At 37.7% G+C, this 26,780-nt stretch overlaps 1 protein-coding gene across 1 annotated transcript in view; it reads left to right on the top strand.

Moving 5' to 3' along the window:
* Positions 1–17,885: 17,885 nt before the first annotated feature.
* The window catches only part of CRB1 (crumbs cell polarity complex component 1), a 114,218-nt gene continuing 105,323 nt past the window's right edge, over positions 17,886–26,780 (top strand). The window contains 1 exon segment of the mRNA XM_029285172.1: positions 17,886–17,898. Within this exon segment, the coding sequence (XP_029141005.1) occupies positions 17,886–17,898 (13 nt within the window).

Raw genomic sequence — 26,780 nt, forward strand, 5'->3', positions numbered from 1 at the left:
AGTTGCGGTGGTCTAATGATAGTTCAGAGAAGAGCTCAAGTTTATATTAGTGAAGACTGAAGTGAAAAGTGCAGAACTAGCGCCAGGACAAAACTTTGAGATGAAAGTCAACAGCCCTGTTGGCAAAATGAGCATATAATTAAATTTTAGACGTAGAGTTTTTTTTGTTTTTAGATTACAAATAGTCCTCAACTTACAACAGTTCATTTAATGACCGTTCAACGTTACAACGGCACTGAAAAAAGTGACTTATGACTGTTTTTCACACTTTGTAGCCTCCCCATGATTGTGTGATCAAAATTCAGATGCTTGGCAATGGGTTCATATTTATGGTGGTTGCTGTGTCCCAAGCTCATGTGATCACTTTTTGCGATCCTCTGAAAAGCAAAGTCAATGGGGAACAACTGTGTTACTAACGTGTCAGCTGCAGTGATTTCACTTACAACTGAGCCAAGAAAGATCATAAAATGGGGCAAAACTCACTTAATAAATGTCTCACTTAACAACATAAATTTTGGGCTTAATTGTGGTCATGAGTCGAGGACTACCTTTATTATCTTGCCTTTTTGTTTTCGTATACAACTTAAGGTGACAAACATACCAATACTCCTTTGTCCTCTATTTTTCTCACAACAACCATCCTGTGAAGTAAGTTGGGCTGAGAGAGAATGACTGGCCCAAAGTCACCCAGCTGGCTTTCATACCTAAGGCAGGACCGGAACTCACAATTTTTTGGTTTCTAGGCCAGCACCTCCGCCACTACACAAAACTGGCTCTTATCTTTGGATTCAATTTCTTCTTGAAGATTGTTAGTCAACATATAAAATTATATAAGCCCATCACTAGGAAAGAGGAAGGCCTCATGGTGGGATGAGACATAGAACCCTTAAGCCTCTGTTTTCCTTCCATTTGGACACGTATGAAAATTGTTTCTGTGGCATGCCATGACACTATAAATCAATTTATTTCACAATATGTATGTGACATTTATTTTCTCAGGCATAGAAACAAGTTCCATATAAATGTATTGTACAATATATAAATATATTATAAGCTTCAGACCGTAGGCACCTACTTTCAGTATTTAAACTCAAAACCTGTGGGCTTCCAAGACCCCTTGACTTTTATCAGGGTTCAAAGAAGATGAATATGAACTGAAAAACAATCTGTAAGGATGTTGGTTTGATTTAGCAATCATACCTTCAATTGAGCTATCATTAAATTAGCCCACCTTTCTTCCAAAGATCTTAGACATTTTATGGAACAACTTGGCCTGAGGGAAAAGTTTAAACTTTCCTCGACCATATATAGTGGACTTGGTCCCAATTGGGCCACCTGGCTATTACTCATAAGGACATCTGCAACTGCATTTATATTATTTATTGATTTGATTTGATTTAACAGAACAGTATCAGTTGCTATGATAATTTCATTCCAGGAAAGAATTCATTACAAGCATATAGATGTGAATCGTACAGAATATAGGGATTAATATATAACACAAGAATGGGCCTCTTTTTTCATCTTCTCTGAAAGACCACTAAATTTCACAGACAAATCTTGAGAAACTTCAGGACCATTCTGCTTGGCCAGTATTCATGTGGTAGCAATCCTTTCCCTCATTTGTGTAAATACAAACTTCATTGTGGGAACAATTTTGACTAATTTTAATAAGTCTAGAGCATTAGAAAGCCACCAAGATTCTTTTTTGGGCAGTAGATCATTCTCTAGTGCCAGCATGTACCATGAGATCCATTTTTAATATGCCTTTCTTCTCTTACAAATTTGTCTGCTCTTCTTTGTTTCATTATTTTATCTTTCTCTGAGTTAATATGGGCAACCAGCTGAGTATTTGGTGAAACATTATATGAATGTGTCACTTTATGGTGTAGAATGGAAGAAATGTTTTCATTAAATTTTCGATATGCAGTATACAATAGCACAGACAAAATTGGTGATGATTTTTAAGCTTTGTATACTCAGAAATGTATATAAAAGTGTTCCACAATGATAACTTGATCTACAATCTAAATCAATAAAGCCCCCAAAATCTCATGTTTTGCAGTATAAATGAAAGCCATTCTCTTTCTCTTCTCACTGTCTTTCTCTTTCCATGACATACAAAATCTAAAAGAAAATCGTCCTGGTGGTGGTGCTTTTAACATGGCTCACTTTGGATCTGAGCAAAAGAGACAGCCATCATACATACATGCATACAATTGACATCCTTTGAACTGGCCATTGTAGTGATGACTTCAATGTAACCTTGATGTACCTCCATTAGCAGACAATACTAGCTATTTCCATGCTGTGAAAACTTTCACCAAATAAGGTCAACAGAAAAAAAATGCTGCTAAAGACACATGGGCACGTTCAGTTTTTATGATTGGTTGGCACCCCTACCAGATTATTTGTCTGGCATCTCTTTGGGCATATGTGGAAATGCTTTTGTGCTCTAGCAAATGTGAAATACAGCCAAATGTTACATCTGGGCACATCTGTGAACATTTGAAAGCATTCTAAAAGGCCATTAGAATATATTCTAAGTGATTCTATTTTCTGTGAAAGGGAGCTCAATATATAACACAAGGATATGTTTATTGGTTATGATAGCTGACAATTCCTTAAAACCACAGCAGCACAGTTTTCTTCTTTGAACACAAGGTGTGACATGATTTCCTAACACCATATTTTCTCTAGGGGACAGTTTCTGACACTCTGCAAAATCATCTAATTAATGTTTAATTATTGTGGGAAGACAAAAGGTCAATTGAGAAAGGGAAATGGAGTTGCTTCTCTGGCTGGTGAACATCCTTTGCTTGCGAAGAAGATAGAAAGAACTAACTGCTTTCCATCAGAGGCAGAGAGGCACCATTGTTGGCTGATGAGCTCCTTCAAGTGCTGGTGCTTCAGTCAACTCTTGTTAGCTGATAGAGAAAGAAAGGCTGATATTCTTGGGACCAGAGCTTTTCTAGGGAAACTGGCTGGCTGTCAGAAAATGATTGACCTCAGTACAAACAAACACAGCCTGTGTCCCCGGGTAGCTTCTCAGAAAAGGGGGGGGACAGTTTCTTGGGTATTAAACAAATGTGCCTGGATAATGCGCTAAAGTGCAATTTCCCTTTTTTGCACTCACTTTCATTAATACATACCTCAGTACATTCAGACTTTTCACCCTGGTCTTTTTGTATGAACCCAGCTGGGACAGTGTTTTAGCATCCTACTAAAGTAAAAATCGATTCCTGCAAAATGGAGTCAGTTCAAACAAATGGGGCTTTTGAGCAATTACCTCAGCAGGTGGTAGCACCTGGCTAACTTTGTCAGGCTGAGGCCCTGTAAGTGCTTGGATGGAGATCTCCAGGGAATTGAAGAGCTGTAAACTGAACTGATAAGTCATAGAAAGGTCTGCAAGAGGCAGTGACAAACCAGTGCCATGTTCTTTCCAAGAATCAATTGGACTGAGATGGGCAGCTATATAAATTGAATAAATTAATAAATAAATATATGAAAGAGTCCATGACATCCATGAGGCCACCAGAAATTCAGTTTGGCTCAGAGGAGACTTTATTCATGTCACTTTTCATTATTGTTGTTGTTGTTGTTGTTATTGTTATTATTATTATTGTTGTTGTTGTTGTTGTTGTTATTATTATTATTATTATTATTATTATTATTATTATTATTATTATCTTCTTTTGTTAATATAGGTAGTTCTTGACCTAGGACCACAATTGAGCCCTAAATTAAGCGAGACATTTGTTAAGTGAGTTTTGCCCTATTTTATAACTTTGCTTGCCACCGGTGTGAAGTGAATCACTGCAGTTGTTAAGTTAGTAACGCGGTTAAGTGAATCTGGCTTCCCATTGACTTTGCTTGTCAGAATGTCACAAAAGGTGATCATATGACCCCAGGACACTGTAACTGTTGTGTCCTGGGCCTGATGAGGCAACTCAGCCAGCCCAGAAATGTTGCAAACGGTCCCAGGCAACCTAAAAGCTGCCCGGGACCAGACTGGCTGGCGCCGGACTTATGCACATGCACAAGGCGCGAAGAAAGGGTTTTCCCTATTGGCTGGACTGCCTGGGGGTTGGAAGACTATAAAAGGCCTGCGTGCCTGTTTGCAGAGTTGAGTGAAGTTAAGGAGCAAATAAAGAAGTTTGGTTACAACAATGTCTCGTGCTTCAATGCCTCGAACCCCAAAACATAAAAGTAACCATCCTAAATATGAATCAGTTGCCAAGCATCTGAATTTTGATCTCATGGCCAGGGGATGCTGCAATGATCATAAGTGTGAAAAACAGTCATAAGTCACATTTTTAATGCTGTTGTAACTTTAAACGGTCTCTAAATGAATTGTTGTAAGTCTAAGATTATCTGTAATAAAAAGAAAAAGAAAAAGACAAAACACAAAGATGATATTGAAGGAGATACATACACTATCAAACAGGGAAAATAGAACACAGTGCCATAATGGCATAACATACTATTTATTTCTTTGATGAATTTCTTTCACTTTTTTGTTCAAGTATTTTTATGTGTTCTTTTTTTCCTTCTATTTGTCTCATGTTTTTTGAGCAAGTCACTTTTAAAATGATTTGTTCCTGGAATTGCTATAAGAATTTATGGAAAGAGTCACAATCGTCATCTCTTCTTACCTCTAAAACAGAATTGATCTTTTTGATATCCTGAAACTAGCCCAACAGTCCCAGCCAGCATGAACAATAGTAACCTATAGCCCAACAATAACCACTGGTTCATACATTTTCTGTCTATTTGTAAGTACATTGATGTCACTTTGTACAAAAAAAGCGGGGAAGCAACTTTAGGAAGTGTGGACTTCAACTGACTTCAACATTTTCAAATTCATCTGTTGGTATTCAGACCCATGGAAGACCTCTGCCAGCAGTCTCCTCATGGTGCAGCTGTCCAGAACACAAGTGGGTGATCTCCTGTCCTCTCCTCGTTCTGTTCCTTTGTCTTTGTTGCATTTGTTGGCTCCATTTTTGCAGATCCATCTTCAGTTTGTCATATATCCACCAGAAGACCCTACTTCTGTTCATCACTTTTAACTGATGGTGAATTGAACTCATTGAAGTTACTGAACTTGTATATTACCAAAATCATTGCCCTTTTTATTCTTTCAAAACTAATTGGTTGTTGGAAAGAAATTATGTAAAGGGGCTTTAAAACTTTGTCCATTACAGGATAACTCTCTGAACCAATTTGGTATACAGGGGAGAGCCAGTAAGAGAGAATTTTTTTAAAAAAATAGTCTGAAGCAAACCAGAGCCTATGGAGAGAGCCCTGGTGGCACAGTGGTTAGAATGCAATCTTGCAGGCAAACTCTGCCCATAGTCTGGAGTTCGATCTTGACAGACTTGAGGTTGACTTGGCCTTCCATCCTTCTGAGGTCAGTAAAATGAGGACCCAGATTGATGGGGGCAATATGCTGATTCTGTAAACCACTTAGAAAGGATTGTAAAGCACTATGCAGCAGTATATAAATCTAAGTGCTATTGCTATTGCTATGGAGAACAGAAAAATAAAAAATATATGCATTTATAGCGCACTCATTGATAATACATGATGGAAGAACAGAACCTTACACAGCGATATAACATATTATTAAATCATTACATAGAAGAAAATATAGACACTTAAACCACTGCTGGTTCTGGGAGGGAAAAAACATTGGGCTGGGAGGGAAAAACATCAGAAGTCTTGTGCTCATGATCTCCTGACTTTATTATGAAACTTCAAATACAAGTAGTCTTCAATTTACATCCACAATTGAGCCCTAAATTTCTATTGCTATGCAAGGCAGTTGTTAAGTGAGTTTTGTCCCATTTCTTGACACAGATGTTAAATGAATCACTGCCATTGTTAAGTTAGTAACAGAGTTGTTAAGTGAATTTAGCTTCCCCACTGACTTTGCTCGGCAAAAGTTTGCAAAAGGTGATCACAGGACCCCGGGACACTGCGACCATCATAAATATAAGTCAGTTGTATAAAAAGCATTTCCAAGCAACAAGATAAATGGTGGGGAAAGCTTTCCTGTTCTTTCATTACATTTACAGTTGTGTTGGTTTTATTGTTATATGTAAAATGCAGCTTTGCAGCTTCATTGCAATATTTGAAGAACATTGGTTAAATGAAGAAAGAAAATGACCAGATTCGTGTTCTCCAGAAGTGCTGATAACAGTTATGATCCTTCTCATTTTCTATCTTGCTTCATATCCATATTATTTATCATTTCCAAGAGACAAGAGAAAGGGGAGAAATAAGGAAGCATCACTTTGCAGCCTCTGCTATAATGAAGAAGCCAGTCCTGGGTTCAAGAGCTGAATTCTCCTTGAGATTTATCGTGCAAAATTTCTTCTTGCTCTTTATAGAATTTATTCTCCTCAAGCCTGCCATTAAACCTTTCAACCAGCAGGGGACTCTAAGGAGCAAGTCCTCTTCCCTGTATTAACCCAATAAGACCCAAGATACACTCCAAATTATGAACAAACCACTGTTCTTTACTAGCTGGCATTCAGAACTGTAACAGAGATCCTCTTTACTCCTGCATTAAAACAATAATCTTAGAAATTTCCAACCAGGCTCATACAGACACAAGACTAACTTTATACAATAATAGTCACTGTACTCTGTGACAATAAGTCTCTCATCCTGGTCGTGAGGGGCACACTTGGAAAATTCAGTCCCTCTCTGTCACCCTATAGCTGGACAGACTCTTTTTAAAACCCACTTTAAATTTTGTATATAACTTCCTTTTTCCAACCCTGTAATCCCTTTTAAAAAAATGTTTTATTGATTTTTAAGAATTACAATCTTTAGTGCTTAGTAAACAACATGTTGTCTGGGTTCACATATTTGACATTAACTTCTTCAATATAAATCTATTCAGTACTACACAATCCAGTATTTTTTCCCTGATCCTCCTTTCTTCCCCATATTTTTTCCATTTTCCCCTCATTACACAGTTACAATTTTTGGTACTATTGATGTATACAGAGTTAGATATAAGCATCTTCATCATATTTTGCTAATATTATAGACATAGCAATAATATCAATTCATAAATCAATATCCTGTTTTTGTGCTCTTGTTAAGGTTTAGTTTCCCAACAGTATTTGAAATATCTTTGTCAGTTATGATTTTCTCAATATTAATTACATTTATATAGCTAAAAGTTTTATTCATACCAATCCTCCTCTTATTTTCATATTTCCCATATAAAAAAAGGAAAAAAATGCTATTTTAATTCTAAATCATATCTTTCATTATAAAAGTCTAATTATATCTAAGGGTCATCCGTTCTTTTAATCTTATTCAAAAAGTATTTAAACATATAATGCCCCCTCTAAAAGGTCAAATCTTCTGTTTTTTAAATCTGACTCTTGTTTTCTTTCTTTGCCAAGTAGCTTTCCAAGCCAGGACAATTAAATTGCCTAGGAATTTTCTTTCTGTTTTTTGTGAAAATTGCTTGGCATGAGGAAGACAATTTAGGTAGGCTATTTTTGAGGGGGAATTCCACCCATTTATATTCCTTAAACAACTCCCAGTTTCCTTCTCCCTCAATTTCTCTTTTCATTCCGTCTCCCATGTTGTAACATTTCCCCTAACAGCTCTATATTCCTTTTTAAAAAATCTTCTTCCTTGCCATCAGATGTATTTTGCAGAGCTAAGGGGTAAAGGGTCTTTTGCATTTTCATTGTTATGACTAAGTCTTGCAGTATTTTGTTTGTATATGGTCATTTATATTTCCCTTCTTTTATTTCTTCCATCTCTAAATCCATTTCCTCTGCTTTGCCTTCTAATTTCTGGTTTATTTGTTCAGACTTTGTAGTCATTGTCTGGGAACTTTTTAGTTGTAGATTTAATTTGGAGATTTGCTCATTTATATTATCTAAATTGTTTTAGTTTCATTATAGTTTCTTTTTATGTCCTCTTTGTATGCAACAATTATTTGGTGAATTGGTTGTAGTATAGAATATATTTCCTTCTGAAAGGTGTTTGGTTTTTTCTTGAGGCATGGTTTCTGGAGATCCTCTAATATCACCAGTCTCAGTAAGAGTAGATCAAAGTTTCATCTAGTTTTCTGGTCTTTATATGTAGCCTTTATAATCCAATAGGTTCCAGAGTATAGGTCCAATCCTGAAAGCATATTTTATAGTAATCCTTTGTCTCAGTTTTCCAAAAATTGGCAATCAGGTAAGGTTGTAACCCACAATGTTCAAAGTGTTCAAAATGCTCAACCTTCCTGAAAACAGTTCAAAAGTCTCTCCCAGCCAGGCATAGTCCAAAGTCAATTTTTTCTTTCTCTCCCACTAGCTCTTGAGATTAAAAGTCCAAGCTCACTAGGTATTTATAATCCAAGAAGGTCAGTATGATAGGTATGCCAAAATATTTTCCTTTATTGCAAGCTGTTCTCCCAAGCTAGGAGTCACCAAGCAGGAAGCAAGTTATAGTGCTGTACACAAATCCACCACTAGATGTCATTCAAAGTCCATTTTCCACTCTTAAGACAAAGGATTGATTTCTTATATTTTGCCTCAATATTTTTTTTCAAAGAGAAAATCTTAGTTATCTCAGTTCTCAAATTTATCAAAACTGTAGCTTTATGTTACTTCCACTTCAATATTGTATGCTTCTTTTCCCCATAAAATTAAAACGCTGCTTCCATTCACATTCAGAGGTTTTTAGCTTCTTGGGAGCCTTTCCCAGGAAATTCAGTTGTAAAATAGTAAAGAAAGGATCAGTATTCTCACCCAGTTCCAAACATGCTGTTTACGATGTGTTAATTGGTGTGTTAATTTTTTCTTCTTTGGTTGTCAGCAGCTAATGGTCAGCCACAGGAATGTAGCCAGTCTTTCTCCTGCCAGTTTGGAGGGCTTTCCTTGGATTGAATGGAAAGACCGCTGTCTCTCCCTGATCAACAAGGCACCCCTCCTCTTCATCGCCTCTTTGGGGTGACTTTAGGCCCTTTTTAGGGCCCTCAGCAGAACAAAACAATTCTGGAAGGCAGAGCCCTGTCTTCTGGCGTCCCGTTCTACTGCAACGCAAAAAACCCACAACCCTGTAATTCAGGGGTGTCAAATTCACAATGTCATGTGACGTGTCATGAGTATCACGACTTTTTTTCCATTGCCGGCAATGGGGTGGATGTGGTTTCGCCATGACGCATCCGTCTTACTGGTCGGCAGTTGGACACCCCTGCTGTAATCCCTTAATTCAGATTAGAATCAAGGTGGCTGGATAGAGCTGAGCGTTTACTGGCCTGATGCCCTTCCTGATGCCATGCAGTGTTTTTAGCAGATATGTTCACTTTGCACCCTAGGAGAGAAAAAACTGCCGCTATCTAGGATTGAACTCTCAATCTTCCGAGTGGGAGGCATGCATCTTCACCACAAGGCCCCTCATGTCACTCACTTTAAACCTTGTACATATTCACACAATTTAACATTTTGTTGTCTTTGCAAAAATCACTTGGAGCAGTTTCTTCTTTCCTTGTCATGGTCTGCTCCACCTCTTTCTGGCTGGCCTGGATTCAAATCTAAGGGACTTGCAGCCGTATTCTTCTTCCTCAGCCCGCACACACCAAGTGCACTTCACCTCTTCACCCAAATTCTCTTCCCAGCTGACATGTTGGATTGGTTCCCTTCGCAGGAGGAACTTGCCAATCCACCTCCCTTGAACCCAAACTCCAGGCAGACTTACCAGCAGGCTACACAGCAGGAGGACAAGTAATCTTTCTGTCACGTTCCCAACTGGGAGGCTTTTTCTACTATCCCTCTTTTGTCACTGTAAGCTGCCTGGCTCACCAGTAATTTTTATTGCACTTTAAAGCTTTGTTCTTATCTCCTTTACTCTCAAGTGCTCTTCTTGTCTCATTTTAACTCTCAGACTCCTACTTATTTCCTCAGCAAACTAATCCCTTCTTTTTCCTCACCTTTTCTTCCAAACAGAAGAAATAGAGTTCCTATGTCTGTATAATTTTATACTCACAGCTCCACAGTTTTATAATTTCCCAAACTCAGCCTCTACATTGTGAACAAAGATGCCCCTTGTCTCATTTTATTTCTTAACTTCCTTATTTCTCCTCTTAACTTCCTCTTTCTTACATCCTGCTAATTAAAAGGCCTGACAATCAGATTTGTAGCACCCAAAGAATTTCCTTGCTTCTTACAGCAACCCCCCCCCCAACTCTGTGCACCACCATCACTCATTTTCCCAATTTTATTGCAACTCCCAAGTTACAAAAGGATAGCAGGAAACTTGAGATAAGGAACCGAAGACAGGAAAGGATATTATATAATTGAGCAGAAAATCTAAATGCCAGATACAAAAAAAATTTCAACAGATGTTAAAGATATAAGTGAATATAACTGCAGAGTATCTGTGTATAAAGTCTAACATTTTTGAGCCAAAATTGTAGTGGAAGATTATTGCTCTCAAAGCTTTACAAGTAGTCCTTGACTTAGTCCTACAATTGGGACCAGAGGACTGGAGGTTTTAAGAAGAGATTGGACAACCATTTTTCTGAAAAGGTATAGGGTTTCCTGCCTGAGCAAGGAGTTGGACTAGAAGACCTCCAATGTCCCTTCCAATTCTATTATTATTATTATTATTATTATTATTATTATTATTATTATTATTATTATTATTATTATTATTATTATTATTATTATTATTATTAATTTAGACGTGAACCTCAGTCAACTGAACATTCAAATTGACTGGCACTGATGGTTGACACAGGTTGCTGCCAGCATCCTAGGTATCAACCAGGTACCTCCTTAAAATGTAAGATGTTCCGACTAGCACAGTTTTTTGTAGCATTGCTGGAGTTATTGCAGGAAGCTGCAGTCTCTTGAAATATTTTGCAAAGTTTTTGGACATAGTTCCCAGTGCCCCGATGACAATGGGTATCACTGTTACACATTTCATCCATAATCGCGCAGTTTCGATGGCCAGGTCACGATATTTCGTAATTTTTTCCAGTTCTTTTTCTTCGACTCTGGCATCTCCTGGTACAGCGATATCAATCAGCTGTAGCTTTGGTTCTCTACAACTGCGATATCTGGCGTGTTGTGTTCCAAATGGTGATCTGTCTGTATTTGAAAGTCCCACAGGATTTTCTATTATTATTATTATTATTATTATTATTATTATTATTATTATTATTATTATTATTATTATTATTATTATTATTCTGACCTCTCAAAACTCCAGTCAATTGATAGATGGCAGCAAAGAATTAACATATTCTAAGTGCTCTTCTGGATTTTTTGCAGCCCAGAAGTTATGCCTATGGAATTTGCTAAACCATATGGTGCATGGTTTATGGTTTTTCTCAATCTCCAATGTAGCCATTCAAACTTGAGTGTGTGTGTGTTCATGTGTTTTATTAACAAGCCAAAGATAAATCTGAATTCTCAACTCTTTATCCAAAATCAAGTATTCTTGACAATTTCAGTAGCAGTACATAATTCTGTTCTGTGTTACAAAGCAACGTGGAAGTGATAGAAAGCATTAGAAAAGTATTTTTCATTGTGTGATGAAACCAAATGCAGTTGGAAAAGTTCCATTTAAATTTTAAAGTGGAGAATTCTTGTAGTCAGCCCTACAGTTCTCCCACTCTGAAAATTTCTTGGCAGCCTAGATAAAACAGAAAGAGATAATGAAATGTTAACAAGCATATAATCTTTTTTTTCTGCCAGAGATTTTTAAACACATGGTTGAAAAATGATCGGGACCATTAGTAATAACAACTGCAAGAAAGGGCAAAAATAAGTTCTAATTCTTTAATTGGAGGAGAAACACAAACCAAACACCACACTGAAAATACAGCGTGGTACTGATACCTTTCTGTGAAGAACATTTGTCTTGGGGATTGCCCTTGAAACAACTGAATCCATTGTAGCTTCTCACTGGTGACACATTCAGGAGATAAATCAAGGCTGAAGATGTGCTGAGGAAATATTATTATTCATTTATTCTCATTTATACACCACCTGTCTATTTGAATAAGTATTCAAGGAAGCTAACAGAATTTTAAAAAAACAATAAGAATGTAAAAAAAACATAAATTAAAGCTAACATTAAAATCAATTAACAATTTAAAACAGTTGGGTATTTACAGATTTTCTAGATGCTAAAAATGTGGACATCCAGAACATTCTGAAAAGAGCATTTCGATAGCTTGGGAGCGATATGCAGGAAGATCCAACGGATGGATCAGCTCAGATCATGGGGACATAAGCAGAAGAATGTCTCCAGAAGATTGCTACTTGAGAATCCAAAGAGCTTGCACTTTGCAAAGAGATTTACTTTTTCAAAGGATGCAACTCCATCCTAAACAGGCTGAATCAAACATTCAAGGGTATCAGATGCTCCAATTGGTATTTGGATGGTAAAAAAAAAAATAGCAGAATTTGGTGCCATCATCCTGCATTCACAGAGTTTTCTTGTGGAAGTTGGACTAGAAAATGAAATAGACCCTTGTGTGAGATCATGGGACATTGGTCTAGGTATCAAACAATGATTCCTTAGCATAACTTTATGGCATGGCTTGAGATAAAGGACCAAACTCTCTTCAAAATAGATCAACAAAAAGGATATCATAGTTTCTGACAGAAATTATCCACCAAAGGGGAAAAAGAAGAAGTTTCAGAATCATAAGATCTAAAATGAATCCACAAATCAATGTCATTCAATTGCATCTGGAATTGCTGGAACTCCACCTTCTCAAGTAGCCTTCCCGGAAATTAAATGAAGGTATCTGAGAACATATAAAAGAACACAGATTAGAAGAATGATACACACACACACACACACACACACACACACACACACACATTCATCCATGAAGAATTGCTACCCTCCATATAAAATCTTTATTTATTTAAGTTTATGTTTTATTCTAAAAAATAAATTGCAGCACCTGCTTTAGAATTACATTGTTTAGTACCATCAACTTTACAGAAAAGATTGTAGACATCAGGAATATTTGGACACCTGCTTCGCCTCCAACTTTACATGTCTTTTCTAACCTGGTTGTCAATTCATGGGAGACTGCTTTCTTTTCTGCAACTTATCATCTATCACTTACTGTATTATTCAAAGGATGTTGCACTTAAAACTCCTCTTAAATAAATCTACCCATAGATATACTTGTGCATGTTCATTTAGAGAGCAATTTGGAGGACAGTAAAGCTCCAAGAATAATTCTGAGAACAGTACACAAAAAAAGCAATGATGTTTTTGTTTAACTTATTGCTTTGTAGAAGTTTATAATTTAGGGTTTTTTTAGCTGAACAGCTCCCTTGCTGGAAATATTTAATAGTTGGTTTATTTATTTGCTCAATTCTTGTACTTCTCATCTCAAAATGGTAGAAAGTCACTCTTACAATTTTCTATAATAATGCAACTAAAATTCATCAGCAATTCTGTGAGTCTTTAGTTTCGAAGTTGTTGAAGTTGAAGTTTCGAGTTGTCCATCCTTGATATGGATTTATGTCACGTTTTGAGTTATCAAGCAGAACATGTAAAGTTTTAAGAGTATTTTTATTAGACTCCCAGCAGAGTCACCCAAGTCTCACTGCCCAGCTAAAGCAACAAACTACTTATAGTTCATAGCAATATAGGATCTATATGATCTCTTTATCTCTTTATATCCATTTATCTTATATAGTTGCCTATTTACCCAAGGACCTCTACGTTTCCTGACCTAGTAGGTGAAGAATTCTTACTGTGCTAGATCTAAAAGGATAGGCAGATACCATTGAGGATGGGTGGCCCTACAAATAACCTGATGCATGTCATGTAGAGCTTTTAACAACAGCCCCTTGAATTACACCCAAAAGTCCACTGAGACCCAGTGCAATTCAAATAGAAATAGTGTTATGTGATGTTATGTGACAATATCATGGTGCATATAGGAGCATGGTGGCTTGTGTGGTTAGGATGCTGGGTTGGTGGTTAGCAAGCCTGCATTCGAGGCCCGAATGCTGCAGTGGATTGGGGTAAGCTCCTGTCCTTCTCTCCAGTTCCTACCAGGGACATGAAAGGACCCCCCACCTGGGCATCACTCGGGCAGCCATGATGTCACTGGCTAATTCTTTCAACCTGGAAGCACCTCGGTGCTTCTGACATGAGTGTGATGCAATCATGGTGCATCCAATACTACATGTGTGACAAGCTGAAGTTTCTGAATGCTCTTCAAATGCAACCTCATATTGCAATAGTGAAGTCAGGGAATAGCTAAGACCTGAATCACTGTGAGCAGTGCATCATATTTAGGAATGGGAGCAACTGTACAAATGTTCTTCTGGCAACAGTCACTACTTGCTCCTCAAGTAGGAACCATGACTCCAGGAGAATCCACAGATGGTATACTAATTTTGCCTGCAGGATTGTGACCCCCCTCTTTAAGTTAATTATGGAAAATGAATAGATATGGTGACCCTAAAGCCCAGTCAGTCTGTCTTCTCAGGGATAATGAGCCAAAGCTAATTGTTCACTATTCAGACCTGCACAATTGCCAGATACCAAGAAAGCACCTCAATGGCATCAAGTGAATAGCCCAGAGGAGAGATGTACAAAGATGATTGTTATGTATTGTAGATATTAAATAAGGAAGTTGAGTTCTGTGGCATACTCATAAGCAAAGGCTTAGGAATGGACCTCTCCCCACAAACACCAACATCGACTAGAAATCATCTTGCAGAAAGAAGAACAAACAGCAAAGAACCATACCTTTCACTTCCAACTTCTCAACTGATCCAGAAGGGAACCATAATGGATTGTTCTGAAAACTGTTGAGAGATCAAGGAAAGCCAGGATGGATACATTACCTCCATCCCATGGCCACCAGAGGTCATCCATAAGTAAAATCAATGCCATATCAGCACTAGATGGTTTCTTGAAGCCCAGTTGCAAAAGCGCCAGTAAATCTACTTCTTCCAGACCTTTGGAACTGTAGCCCAATCATCTTCTCAATAACCTTCCCCCAAGAAGAAATGTTGGAGACTGGATGAAAATTCTTCAGTGCTGCCAGGCCCAGGGATGGTCTCTTGTGGATGGAAAATGCTGAAGGCAGATGATCACTTCAACGACAATGACAAAGTCATCATCACTTCCTATTGTGCAGGAGAAAGCAATGGCAAGCCACTCCTTTTATCTTACTAAGAAAACGTAACTGCATAGATAAAAGTATATAAACTGACTGATGATGGTCCTCAGGTGAGGTAGCACTCAAAATGTTACTGAGAACGAAATGAGTATGAATGGTGTTTGTGATATGGCTAGATTAAATCCTTGAGGATTGCTAGTTCTGATGTCACCACACAGAAAAAGAAAACCAAAAGGTCCAATTCTGTGGGATAACTTGAATCAGTACTTATTAATATTAGCCCCTTCTATTGTCTGGGATCACTTATTGTGTTATGGCAGGGGTCTTCAAACTTGGCCCTTTTATGACTTGTGGACTTCAACTCCCAGAATTCCTCAGCCAGCGTGCCTGGGAGTTGAAGTCCACAAGTCATAAAAGGGCCAAGTTTGAAGACCCCTGTGTTATGGTAATATCAGTTCTGTAATCAGAACCCAAGCATTTACCCAAGGAATGATATCCCTTTGTTACTGAAAAACCCCACTCCACCCTGCTCAGCCCAGCTTCTAGGCTAGTATGTTGCTGGATACAACCTTGTTCAGAAATTTGATTTAATTTCTACTCAGAAATAAGCCCTGCTGAATTCAAAGTAACTTGGATCCAAAAGTGTATTTGGGACTGTATACTTCACAGAAAGAAGACATGAATGTTTGATATTACTAAGAGGTTCCCCCAAACAACAGGATAAGTGATCAACCTTCAGCCTGCCACTCCTCCCTTATTCCAGCCATTGCATGCTTCATTTCTTAATCTTTTTTTAATTAGTTCTGTTTCTCAGCTAACTTCTTCTTCTTTTTTTTTTAAAGCATTTCTTCATGAAGGTTTGGTGCTCATAAGCTTAGGACTTTTGTCTGCAACTTTCATTTTTCACAGAGTGGTCCTGATAATAAATCTTATTTCCAATTTTCAGATGACATTTTACTAATTACAATTAATTAAAACAGGGATCTGGGATTTTATCTTACCTTTATTATTTTTATAAATAAATCAGAGTGATGTACCCTTTCCTCCTCCTTTTATACCCCCCAATAAACAACCCTGTGAGGTGAGGTGAGCTGACAGAGATCAAAGTCTTCCCACTGGATTTCATGGCTAAGGTGGGACTTGAATTCATGGTCTCCTGTTTTCTAGTCTTAGCCACTAGACCAAACTGGCTCTCATATTAAAATCTCTTAATATTATTAAACAACAACAACTTCCTATCCCAGGGGTAGGCAACCTTGGCTCTTTTATGACTCGTGGACTTCAAATCCCAGAATTCCTGAGCCAGCCATGCTGGCTCAGGAATTCTGGGAGTTGAAGTCCATGAGTCATAAAAGAGCCAAGGTTGCCTACCCCTGGCCTATCCCAAGTCCTTGGGGAAGACCCAATAAGTGGGCAAAAATGCCAAATCCAGCCTAAACATTTGATTGACTATGGAGCCAACCTGTATAGAGCAGGGGTGTCCAACCCCCGGTCCGTGAACCATTACCGGGTTGCGGCATGCCAGCAAAGTGTCCGCACAAACAAGAAAAGCCCCATCCGTGGGATGCAGGCAGCACACAATCCCAAGCACTCTCTGGTCTGTGGAAAACCTTTTCTCCACGGAACCGGTCCCTGGTGCCCAAAAGGTTGGGACCTCTGGTATAGAGTGATAACATTCTTATTTTAATGATATTTAATAAAACTTAAAGCCGCTAATTTGAACAAACAAAGGCTTTATTTCAGATATATGTTCTTCCTTCACATATTAGATAATAAAATAATAAATATTTATTATGGCAAATCCTAGTGAAAGGCTCTTTGGACCATAGATAACAAAAAATACTCTTTTTTAAAGTATGCCAGCCAGAATGCATAATCCAAGTTACCTATGATTAGTGAAATTCTAAATAAATAATGAATCACCTTAAATGATTAGAATAATTCTTCGACTACATAATGCTGGTATCAACTTCGTTCACTAACCTGTTTCACCTTTGATAGGCAAAGAAAAACCTGGTATGGAGTTTCAAAATGAATGTGTGGACAAACCTTCTTATCTTTAAGAATCTATAAATGGTAGGCCTGGAGAGTTAATGTTCTATGAAAAATAAATAGTACTTTTAATGTCCTATTATGAGAAAGGAAGAATACAATACATTTGAAGGCTCCTGTGCTGGACTCACAGACTACTCTCTGGTATAAGTCTGTTTATTTCAGCATCTCCTGATCAGGAGGCATATTGAACACAGAGATTCCTGCAGATACATTAAGGCAGAGCTTCACTGGACAGGCATTAATTCTTGTTTTTTATAAATTCCAAAGATAATCCCCTGCTCTTTGAGGCACGCCATGTAATCACACCAGCATAGACTCAGAAACTGGTTAAATATCCTTATACCTGAAGATTTTTTAAAAAGTCAAAAAGGCTTTGGCTGCTGTCCTGTTTCAGGGTAAGGTAGAATGGGAAATGAAATTGTATATTGTACTCCCTGCTTTAAAGCATTTTTGCCACTCCTAATTACAGCATCTACACAGTACAGGTAGTCCTTGACTTACAACAGTGCTTTTAGTGACCGCTCGAATAGTAACGGGGCTGTTGCTTTTACTATGATAGAGTTATCAACCTCTTTTGTGGAAGAGAAGATTAACTTTTTGCTGTGGGAAAGGAGTATCAATGGGTTAAAGGCATCTCAACACTTCCCTTTGGATGTATTTGATGTACAAAACCCAGTGTAACATAGCCAAGATGGTAGAAGAAGGTGAGTGAAAATGAGTGATTTTGGCTCTCTTAATCAGCTATTACATCATTTATTTATTTATTTATTTATTTATTTATTTATTTATTTATTTATTTATTTATTTATTTATTTATTTATTTATTTATTTATTTATTTATTTATTTATTTATTTATTTATTTATTTATTTATTGTTGAAAACATTTATATAGCCACTCACCTTATAATCACCCCAGGGCAGTTCCCAACCAAAAGTAAAACCAACATAAAAACCCTAATAAAACTGTAACACTAAATACATTAAAAAGATTAAAAGCAACATAAACCTGATACCAAGTCCTACAATCTCTTATCCCAGCACTTGGGAGGGGGAATAACCAGGTCTTCCGAAGTTTTACAGGAAGATAGGAGGACAGAGGCCTGCCAAACTTCAGGGAGTAGAGTGTTCCATAGAGGGAGGGGTTGCCATGGAAAAAGCATGCTTTCTAGCCCCATCATCAATGGCAATATTTTGGGAAGGGACTAGGAGCATGCCCACCCTATCTGAGCTGATAGGACAGTAGATGTCCTTAGGAAAGGTGGTCCTGCAGATAACTGGCCCCATGCCATATAGGGCTTTAAAAGTGATGACCAAAACCTTGAATTTCACCCGGAAAGAAGCAGTGCAACTTGCGCAACAGAGGTGTTTCATGAGCAAACCTGGGGCCTCCGTTATTGTGTACACTGTTGCATTCTGAACCAGTTGATGTTTCTGGATGGTCTTCAAAGGCAGCCCCATGTAGGGTCCATTGCAGTAATCCAAATCATCATCAATTCCCATTATTATCATATGAAATGATGATGATGATGATGATGATGACGACGACGACGACGACAACAACAACAACAACAACAACAATAATAATAATAATAATAATAATAATAATAAAGTTGGAAGGGACCTTGGGGGTCATCTAGTCCAACCCCCTGCTCAAGCAGGAAACCCTATACCATTTCAGACAAATGACTGTCCAGTCTCTTCTTAAAAACATCCAGTGTTGGAGCATTCACCACTTCTGGAGGCAGGTTGTTCCACTGGTTAATTGTTCTAACTGTCAGGAAGTTTCTCCTTAGTTCCAGGTTGCTTCTCTCCTTGATTAGTTTCCATCTGTTGCTTCTTGTCCTGCCTTCAGGCGCCTTGGAAAATAGCTTGACTCCCTCTTCTTTGTGGCAGCCCCTGAGATAGCTGCCCAGAGAAAGTTTCAACAGTGCCATCAATCATCATTAGTGGTGCTCCAAGCCCTGCTTGTTTATTGGTTTCCAAACTTACCATTCTATTTGGAAAGATCCAAGCCAGAAATTGACTGGTGCAAAATCATGGGGTCCTTGATGTTCTCTGAACTTCTTTTCTTGGAGACATTTCATTACCATTACCATTCATTTCATTATCATTAATGACATGAAGCATCTGCAAGAAAACAACCAAGTTCAGAGAGGACCAAGGACCCCACAGTTCAACCCTGAGCTACAAATATTCTTTTCTATTGATGCAAAATCTACAGGCTTCTGATCCATTCAACCTAGTGTTACCCACCTACAATTCCTTTGCATGCACACATACACACACATACACAGAGACATTAAGTTGGGCTTACTTTCTGAATAGAAGGCATATTAGGACAGAGATTTTTGCAGATGCATAAAAGGGGGCTATGCAAAGCTAGGAATAATTCTTATTTGTATATATTCAGCATGCCTTCAAATTTAATTTTTAAAATTTACATTTTAAAAAAAAAATAGAAAGCCTTGGTCTCAGTAGGATGGTTGGATTGGACTTTTGGGTGCCCAGCAGTCTAAAAGTCCCAGAAGACCACAGCAAGAGCAATGAACAGGATAGCAGTAAATAAAGTACATTTATCTTTTAAACTAAGGCGGCTGATTGACAAAGAAAAAAACAACCTTGTGATATAGTGTTGAATTAGGTGCATACAGCACTGACAAGGATGTGTGTCTCCAAGTTTCAGCCATAAACAAAAATGTATTCTCTATGCATTAAAAGTTGGGGGACAGAACTTCTAGAAGTGAGCAAGAAGACCAAGCTTAAAAAAAAGCTTACAGGAAATGAAAGTTATTTTGCTGGGAAACTGAAGTTGACCTTTGGGATGTTTTGCTGCTACTTGCTTTTTATATCATTTCCATGCCATGAAACAAAGTTTTCCAAGTAACTCCTTTCTGTATATTTGCATTGCACCACTGTAAGCAAAATGGAACACAGGTGTGACTTTTGCAGAGAAAACTGTCATTTTATATATCCTGTCTCTTGCTGGTACCCATTTTACTATATTTATACTGTAAGACAGACTTAGGCTAATATATAGTACTTGTAAAATAGGAACAGCAAGGACAGTACACAAATAAAACAGTAGCACAAGAAAAGAAGCCCTACAGTTTCCATTCTCATCTCCTCCTCCTCTTCCTCCTCCTCCTCCTCCTCCTGGATAGTTCTTAATGATTGTATTTTGGAGTTGTTTGCTGCTCAGAGTTTGTATGGTTTGGGACAACCTATGAATAATGTTAATAAAGAAACCAACAAACAAAAAAGGCTTCAGGAGGCCATATGTGGACTGAAGCCAAATGCAATCCATCTCAACCTTGAATCATTCTTGAATAATTCCACGACCAGTTAAGCTTATTTTGGCTTTAGAAAATGTTTATGAGGTTTATTGCATTAACAGGCAGCCTACAGTGGGTTATATGTAGCCCAGTCCCCCTTTTCAGCTTCTTTGTTTAGTAAATAAATTACAATTAAATTAATCTAGTCCAGTGTGTATGTGTGTGTGTATGTGTATGTAAACCCTTTACTTAGGTTAATTTCATTGCCCCAACTTTTAGTATTTTCAGTGAATCCCTATTTTGACAAGGGTAAAAAAAACCTAACATCAGGTTCCCAAATGAACCAAAACATAATCAAAATTCATGAATAAATAGCTTGGTCCAACTGAATTGGAAACGTACCAATTTGAATGCCAAACATCATTTTAAAATTTGCTGCTTCTTTTTTTCTTTATTTGTTTTTTATTACAATACCAGTTTCTCCTTGCTAGAAAAGGTTGATGCTACTTTGCTTTTTCACTCATAGAACTACGAAGTTTCCTTTGTCTTTTCTGATTTAAATGTTTTTTTTGGGGGGGGGATAACGAAATAATTGGCTCTTTCTTACGGAAACAGAACCGCTTCTTCCTTTTGTTGCAGTTGTTTTTATTGGTTTCCATGGCAACGTTCTCCATTCAAGGCAATAAGCCACGCATAAGGTTGCCATGGCAATTTAGGAGGATGCTTCAAAAAACAGGCCTGGAGTAAATAAATTCTATATTTAGTGCCTTGGCGTTTTTACGGCCATAATGTTTCTGCTTCCGCACAAGGTATGACCCAAAGGCTTGTTCATTTTTCTTTGGTGATCGAATTTGTCATTAGCCTTCTGGAAAATAAAAGGAATGCCTTCCAAATTATTTATTTATTTACTGTCCTCCTGCTGCTGCTCTTCATCTTTTCTTCTATCCCTCTTAGTGCAGTCCAACCTTTGCCCTTGCCTCACTTTCTACACTTTTATTTGGGACAAAGAATGGAGATATTACCTCCATTAGCAATGAGAGCATATTTCATTCCTGAAGAATACAGAGTTCCATCTGTTTGGCTGGAACAAAGTATTTTTATTTTATTTTATTTATTATTATTCGGTTCCTAAATTTGTTTGCCCGCCATCTTGCTGCAAAATAATGCTGCTTGGATGGTGCTGTAGGGTGCTGCGAGCCTTATATATATAATACATTTGGACAAGACTTGCCTGGAGAAGCAGGAAATTATGAGGTCATTTAGAAAAGAATATAAACACAGAGCAATACGGAAATAGAGTGGTTTGCAGGATGAGAGGAAAGTTAAAAAAAAAAAAGCCTGACAATGCTGCAGCTATACACTTAGATAGTGTAAGTTGTGGACTTCCTCATTCATCTATTGCAGTTGAGAGGATTATTTTGCTCATGCCTGTATTGGAACAGAACAGTGCATTTATATTTTGTCTATGAATGTATAGCAAAGGGCTTAAGTGAGCCTGGGAAAACATGCTAAGAACATGATAATAGACTGATGAAATCTAACTGTGTAATTCTTGAAGACTGGCAATGAATATGAAGGTTATAGAATGCCACAATCAACAGCACCACCATTTGCTTATCAACAGTATTGCCTGTGATACACTACAGAACAGGTCAGTAGCTTTGTGATTCACAGAGATCCATGGCTGGGTGAAAATGCCAAAAATAAAACTTAGTACTTTTCTGCAGGCCCTCTGGATTATTTTTTTTCTGGCTTATTTTAATGTGTTGCCCACTATTCTGTATGATTCAAGTATCCCATTTCTCTTTCTTTTCATATTGTATATGACTGAAAAAAAGTGTTCCATGTCTCTTAGGCTCTTCATAAAGTTATACGCTTATATTCTTATTCTTTTTGGCATTCCCTTAAGAGCCATTATGTAGCACTAGAAAACTCAAGATAACATATATGGTCTTCTGGGTTTGATTTGCCAGGGAATTCTTGGTAGATTTTCAGGATGTTTTCTTCACTTCTATCACAACCCATTGCAAACAAATTGAGACACGCCTAGGTATACCATAGCAACAAATTCCTTAATGCCATGCTGAATACATTGGGCAACCAATATATGTCCAATAAAACATGTTATTTCAATTCCTATTTAGGATTTCAAGATATTTCATTGGTACCATGAATTGAGCATGGTTGAGTATAATCTCATTGGCAGGTTGGATTGCTTTAAACAACCACTTGACTACTAAGAAAATATTTGTACAATTTTAAGGCACAGAACAAAAAAATCCCACCTAGCTGATGCATAGAAATCAGCTCTAATTGTGTCTCAGTTTAATTTTAGGGAATATTTCAAAATATTTTTATTATTTTCTGAATACATATCTTGTTAAACAGTTATTGAGTCCCCAAATAATGGAAATTATAAAAAGAGATGGGCTATTAGGCTAAGTTTAAAGAGACAAGATATAGAAGGAACTGAGAGAAAGGAAGAAGGGGCACTTTTAAGAAGGCAAGTCTAAGATGGCATTTATATCAAAGTGGGGTGCTGGATCTTCTCTTACTGCTTTTCTTTCTTGGATAATTATCAACAGGTTTTGCTCTTCTTAGGCAAAAGTCAGTAAAAGCTGAGAGTCCCATCTGGCAGGAAGGAAGGAAAGAAGTTTGCTGCAACTACCACTTCCTTGCCTATAGTAAGGGGCACATTCATGGCTGTGATACTTCTAGCCAGTTACAAAGTGTGGAATTATATGAATGCTACTTGCTGCACACACCACTCTAGCCTACTATCCTGCAGGACATTCCTTATTATTCTCAGTTGCTTTTTTATTTTTCTGAAAAGCAGATCCATATCCAAACAGAGACTAAGTAGTAACCACCCATCATTTTTATTTTCTAAAAGAGGGAATGGAAGCCATTTGAGACCCGGGGCCACTCTTGAACAGAACAATTATGCTGGAAGCTGAAAATCCTTGTTTTGCAGCATTGCAGCTTAACAGTTCTTAAATTAAATTAGGTTTTAATGTAGAAAAATCACACATATCTGAAATCCAGGAGGTGACAAAGGAGGTGTCCATGACTACATTGGCACTCTCAGGTGCCACATTGAGAATTCTTGCACTAGGGCAAGCTGATACACAATACTGGCCACTGTGTTGTTCTGTATTGTACTTTACTGTACTGTGGCCACTGTAATGATCTTTCTGGAAACATGATTTGCATGAAGGAAATGGCAACTATTATTGTATTGTGGGGTGCCACTCTTAAGATATGTGGGTCTGGAAGATAAAGCCAAAATGGAAGGCTGACATTGCATACAAACCTAAATTCAGCATTGAATGCAAATACTAATATAACTTGTGAATTGGAAAAAAAATAGGAATGCTTGAATTTCTTTTCGTATGTAAAATCCCTTAACATTTTATGTGTCTCTTTCCCTAATATCTAAACTATAATATTACATTTTTATGCATAATATGATGGATTCTTTTTGGTTTGCCATACCATTTCCCTCGAAAATAATCCATATCCCTGCTCTGTTATTAAAAAAAATATCCCTTTCTGTGGTTTCAGTTCCCTGTAGGTCTAAATTCGCCAATAGCTAGAAAGATTCACAGGCTGGTGCATTCTGCCAAAGGGAGAGCCTATTCAATGATCTAGGAAAGGGGTGTAAAAAACATATCCCTTTTATTGCTCCATGAGTCCATAGAGAAATTAGAATACAAGAAGAACATTAACTTGCAGAAATTTAAAGAGTTCATTTCACGTTTAAAAGAAAAAACCCACTAACTATGCCAAATCATTTTCTGAATACCCTGAATAACCTTAAGGATGCAGACCTCAATACAATACACGTCTGATGCAGCCTTGAGCCAACAAAGCACGTTCTTGATCTAGAAAAAAATTACCAAAAACTAAAGTTGTCTTTAAATTGAACCCAGTTCCTGGAGAGAAATAGATTTCAGTTCTTACATATTCAGTTTGTGTAACCACCCATCTCACTTTTATTACTGGAGGTGACTCCCATTATTAAAACAAGCAAATAATATAACCAGTATGCAAAACACCAAAATCAATAAGTAATGCAGTAAATCCCCTTTAAAACTCAAAATTTAAACCAAAAAACATAAAAGACAGGCAAATGCAGTGGTGGGATTTAGCTGGCTCGCACCACTTCGGTAGAACCAATAGCTAATTTTTTGTTGCTCAGGCCCAGAATGGACTTCCGGAAGTGGCATCCACACAGAGAACCAGTTGCTCACATATTTGAATTCCACCACTGGGCAAGTGAAAATCATGGATCAATTAGTATAACCATCTGGCAGGTCCTGAACTGTCACTGGATACCAAGGCACGTTGACACATCTATTGATAGAGCCTTTCAAAAGGCAAGTAGGGTTGGGGTCAATCTAACCTCTAGGGCAGAGGTGTCAAACTCGTCACGCCACATGACGTGTCACGACATATCATGACTTTTTCTCCATTGCCGGAGCTAGGATGGGCATGGTTTTGCCGGTCCACGGGCCAGCAGTTTGACACCCCTGCTCTAGGGGAATGGTATTCCAAGGGTCAAGTCCCATGGCAGAAAAAGCTCTTCTCTGGGGTCCCATCAGGTGACATTCCTTAATAGATGGGACTGTAACTTTCCTTTTCTGCTAGACCTGATGGGACAGGTACATGTAACCAGGAAGAGATGGTTACATGGAAATGTTCATGGAATCCCTTCCTTCCTTCCTTCCTTCCTTCCTTCTTTCCTCCCTCCCTCCCTCCCTCCCTCCCTTCCTGTCTCCTAGTAGGGCACCCATTGCCCAGTGAGTCCCCTCACTTTTCTGCTGATTGACCACTTCTGTTTCCTTCTATCGTTTGCCAGTAATGTAAACTTCTCGAGGCAGCAATGGACGGACAATGTTTCTTAGGCCTTGTGTCACATTCCATTGATCACATTCCAAAAAATGGAGACAGGAGAAAAAAAATGCATTTCATTTAATTAAAAATATTATTTTGATTAATTTCCGTTTATGTGATTACATCCCATGTATTTAATAATTTCCTCCCTTCAATCATATTAACAATTACAATTTAACAGCAACTGTGCAGACTTTCCCAACAACTCTGAAGGAAAGTCACTTTTCCACAGTATCAGGCTTCCTGTTTTATACTAATTGTGTTATAATATCAGATGTCAATGTTTTTGTGGGTTTTTTTAAAAAAAGAATTTCTGCTATATCTTGATTAATACTAATACTCGCCAGTAGATGGCAATCTTTAATGTGAACAAAATCTTCCTGGGAAAACTCATCATTACTTCAACTGTAATATATTCCATTTTCTAAGGGGGAAAATCCTATTGCCAAGCTTCTCAGTTACATCAAAAGGCTTTAACGATGGGGTAAAATGTTTGGCACTAATTATTTGAGTAATTAGGTTAGTGCTGTAATGTCTTTTAAATAGACTCCGAGCATTACTTCATGTATCAGTCAGTCTAAATTTAGAGTGATCAGCAGTTTATTTTAATATTTTTAGAAGTTAAATTTTTCTAAAAAAAAATAATTTTTTTTTGTCAGAGCAGGTCACTGCTAAGTGATCTTAATTGGTGGAGAACAGAAGAGAATTTGTGTGGTTCTAATTCTATATCTGAAGCTGCTAAGACCCAGCTCCTGTCATCAATGCAGGCTTTAACCTACACCCCATCCTTTCTCTCACACTCTCTTTACTCCCTCCTGACAGTGTTAATTGGGACAATATTCTTATTTCAAGAACAGATGTTTGTAACTCAAGCATGAGGAAGCACTTGTGCCTGTACACAGCATGCTTTTTACCCCCTTGCAAGGGTTACGCACAAAACAGGTCAGGGTATACAGGAAAGGTAGTTCCCATGGAATCAGATACTCGCTTTCCTGTGTGAAAAGGCCAGACACATCGAAGTTATCTATGCTCCCCTTTTCAGGGAGATACATATGCCAACTGAGCCCTGTAAAGAAGGAAATTATGTCTACTTACAAAAGAATTTCCTACATTCTCTAAAAATGAACGTTCATATATTCCGGACTAGGTCACACGTGCCTTTTCAGTATATTTAGTATATTTTTAAAGACAAGAGAGCACAGTTTACATTCTAAGGCATAGGAGATTCAATGCTGTACTAAGGCTCATGCAATATGTAAATGCCCAACTGACTGGAGCTGGATTTTTGTTTATTAGGTCAGGAATTGATATGGTTGGAATTGTTGTGTTGTTTTTTTCAAATCTTATTCTCAAAAACTTTAAGTAGTGGAAAGGCTAAAAACAACCTAGGGAGAGATGTTCACTTTTATAACCTGTC

This window comes from Protobothrops mucrosquamatus, unplaced genomic scaffold (assembly GCF_001527695.2).
Source record: "Protobothrops mucrosquamatus isolate PMUCROS unplaced genomic scaffold, P.Mucros_1.0 scaffold1365, whole genome shotgun sequence".
Lineage (NCBI taxonomy): Eukaryota > Metazoa > Chordata > Lepidosauria > Squamata > Viperidae > Protobothrops > Protobothrops mucrosquamatus.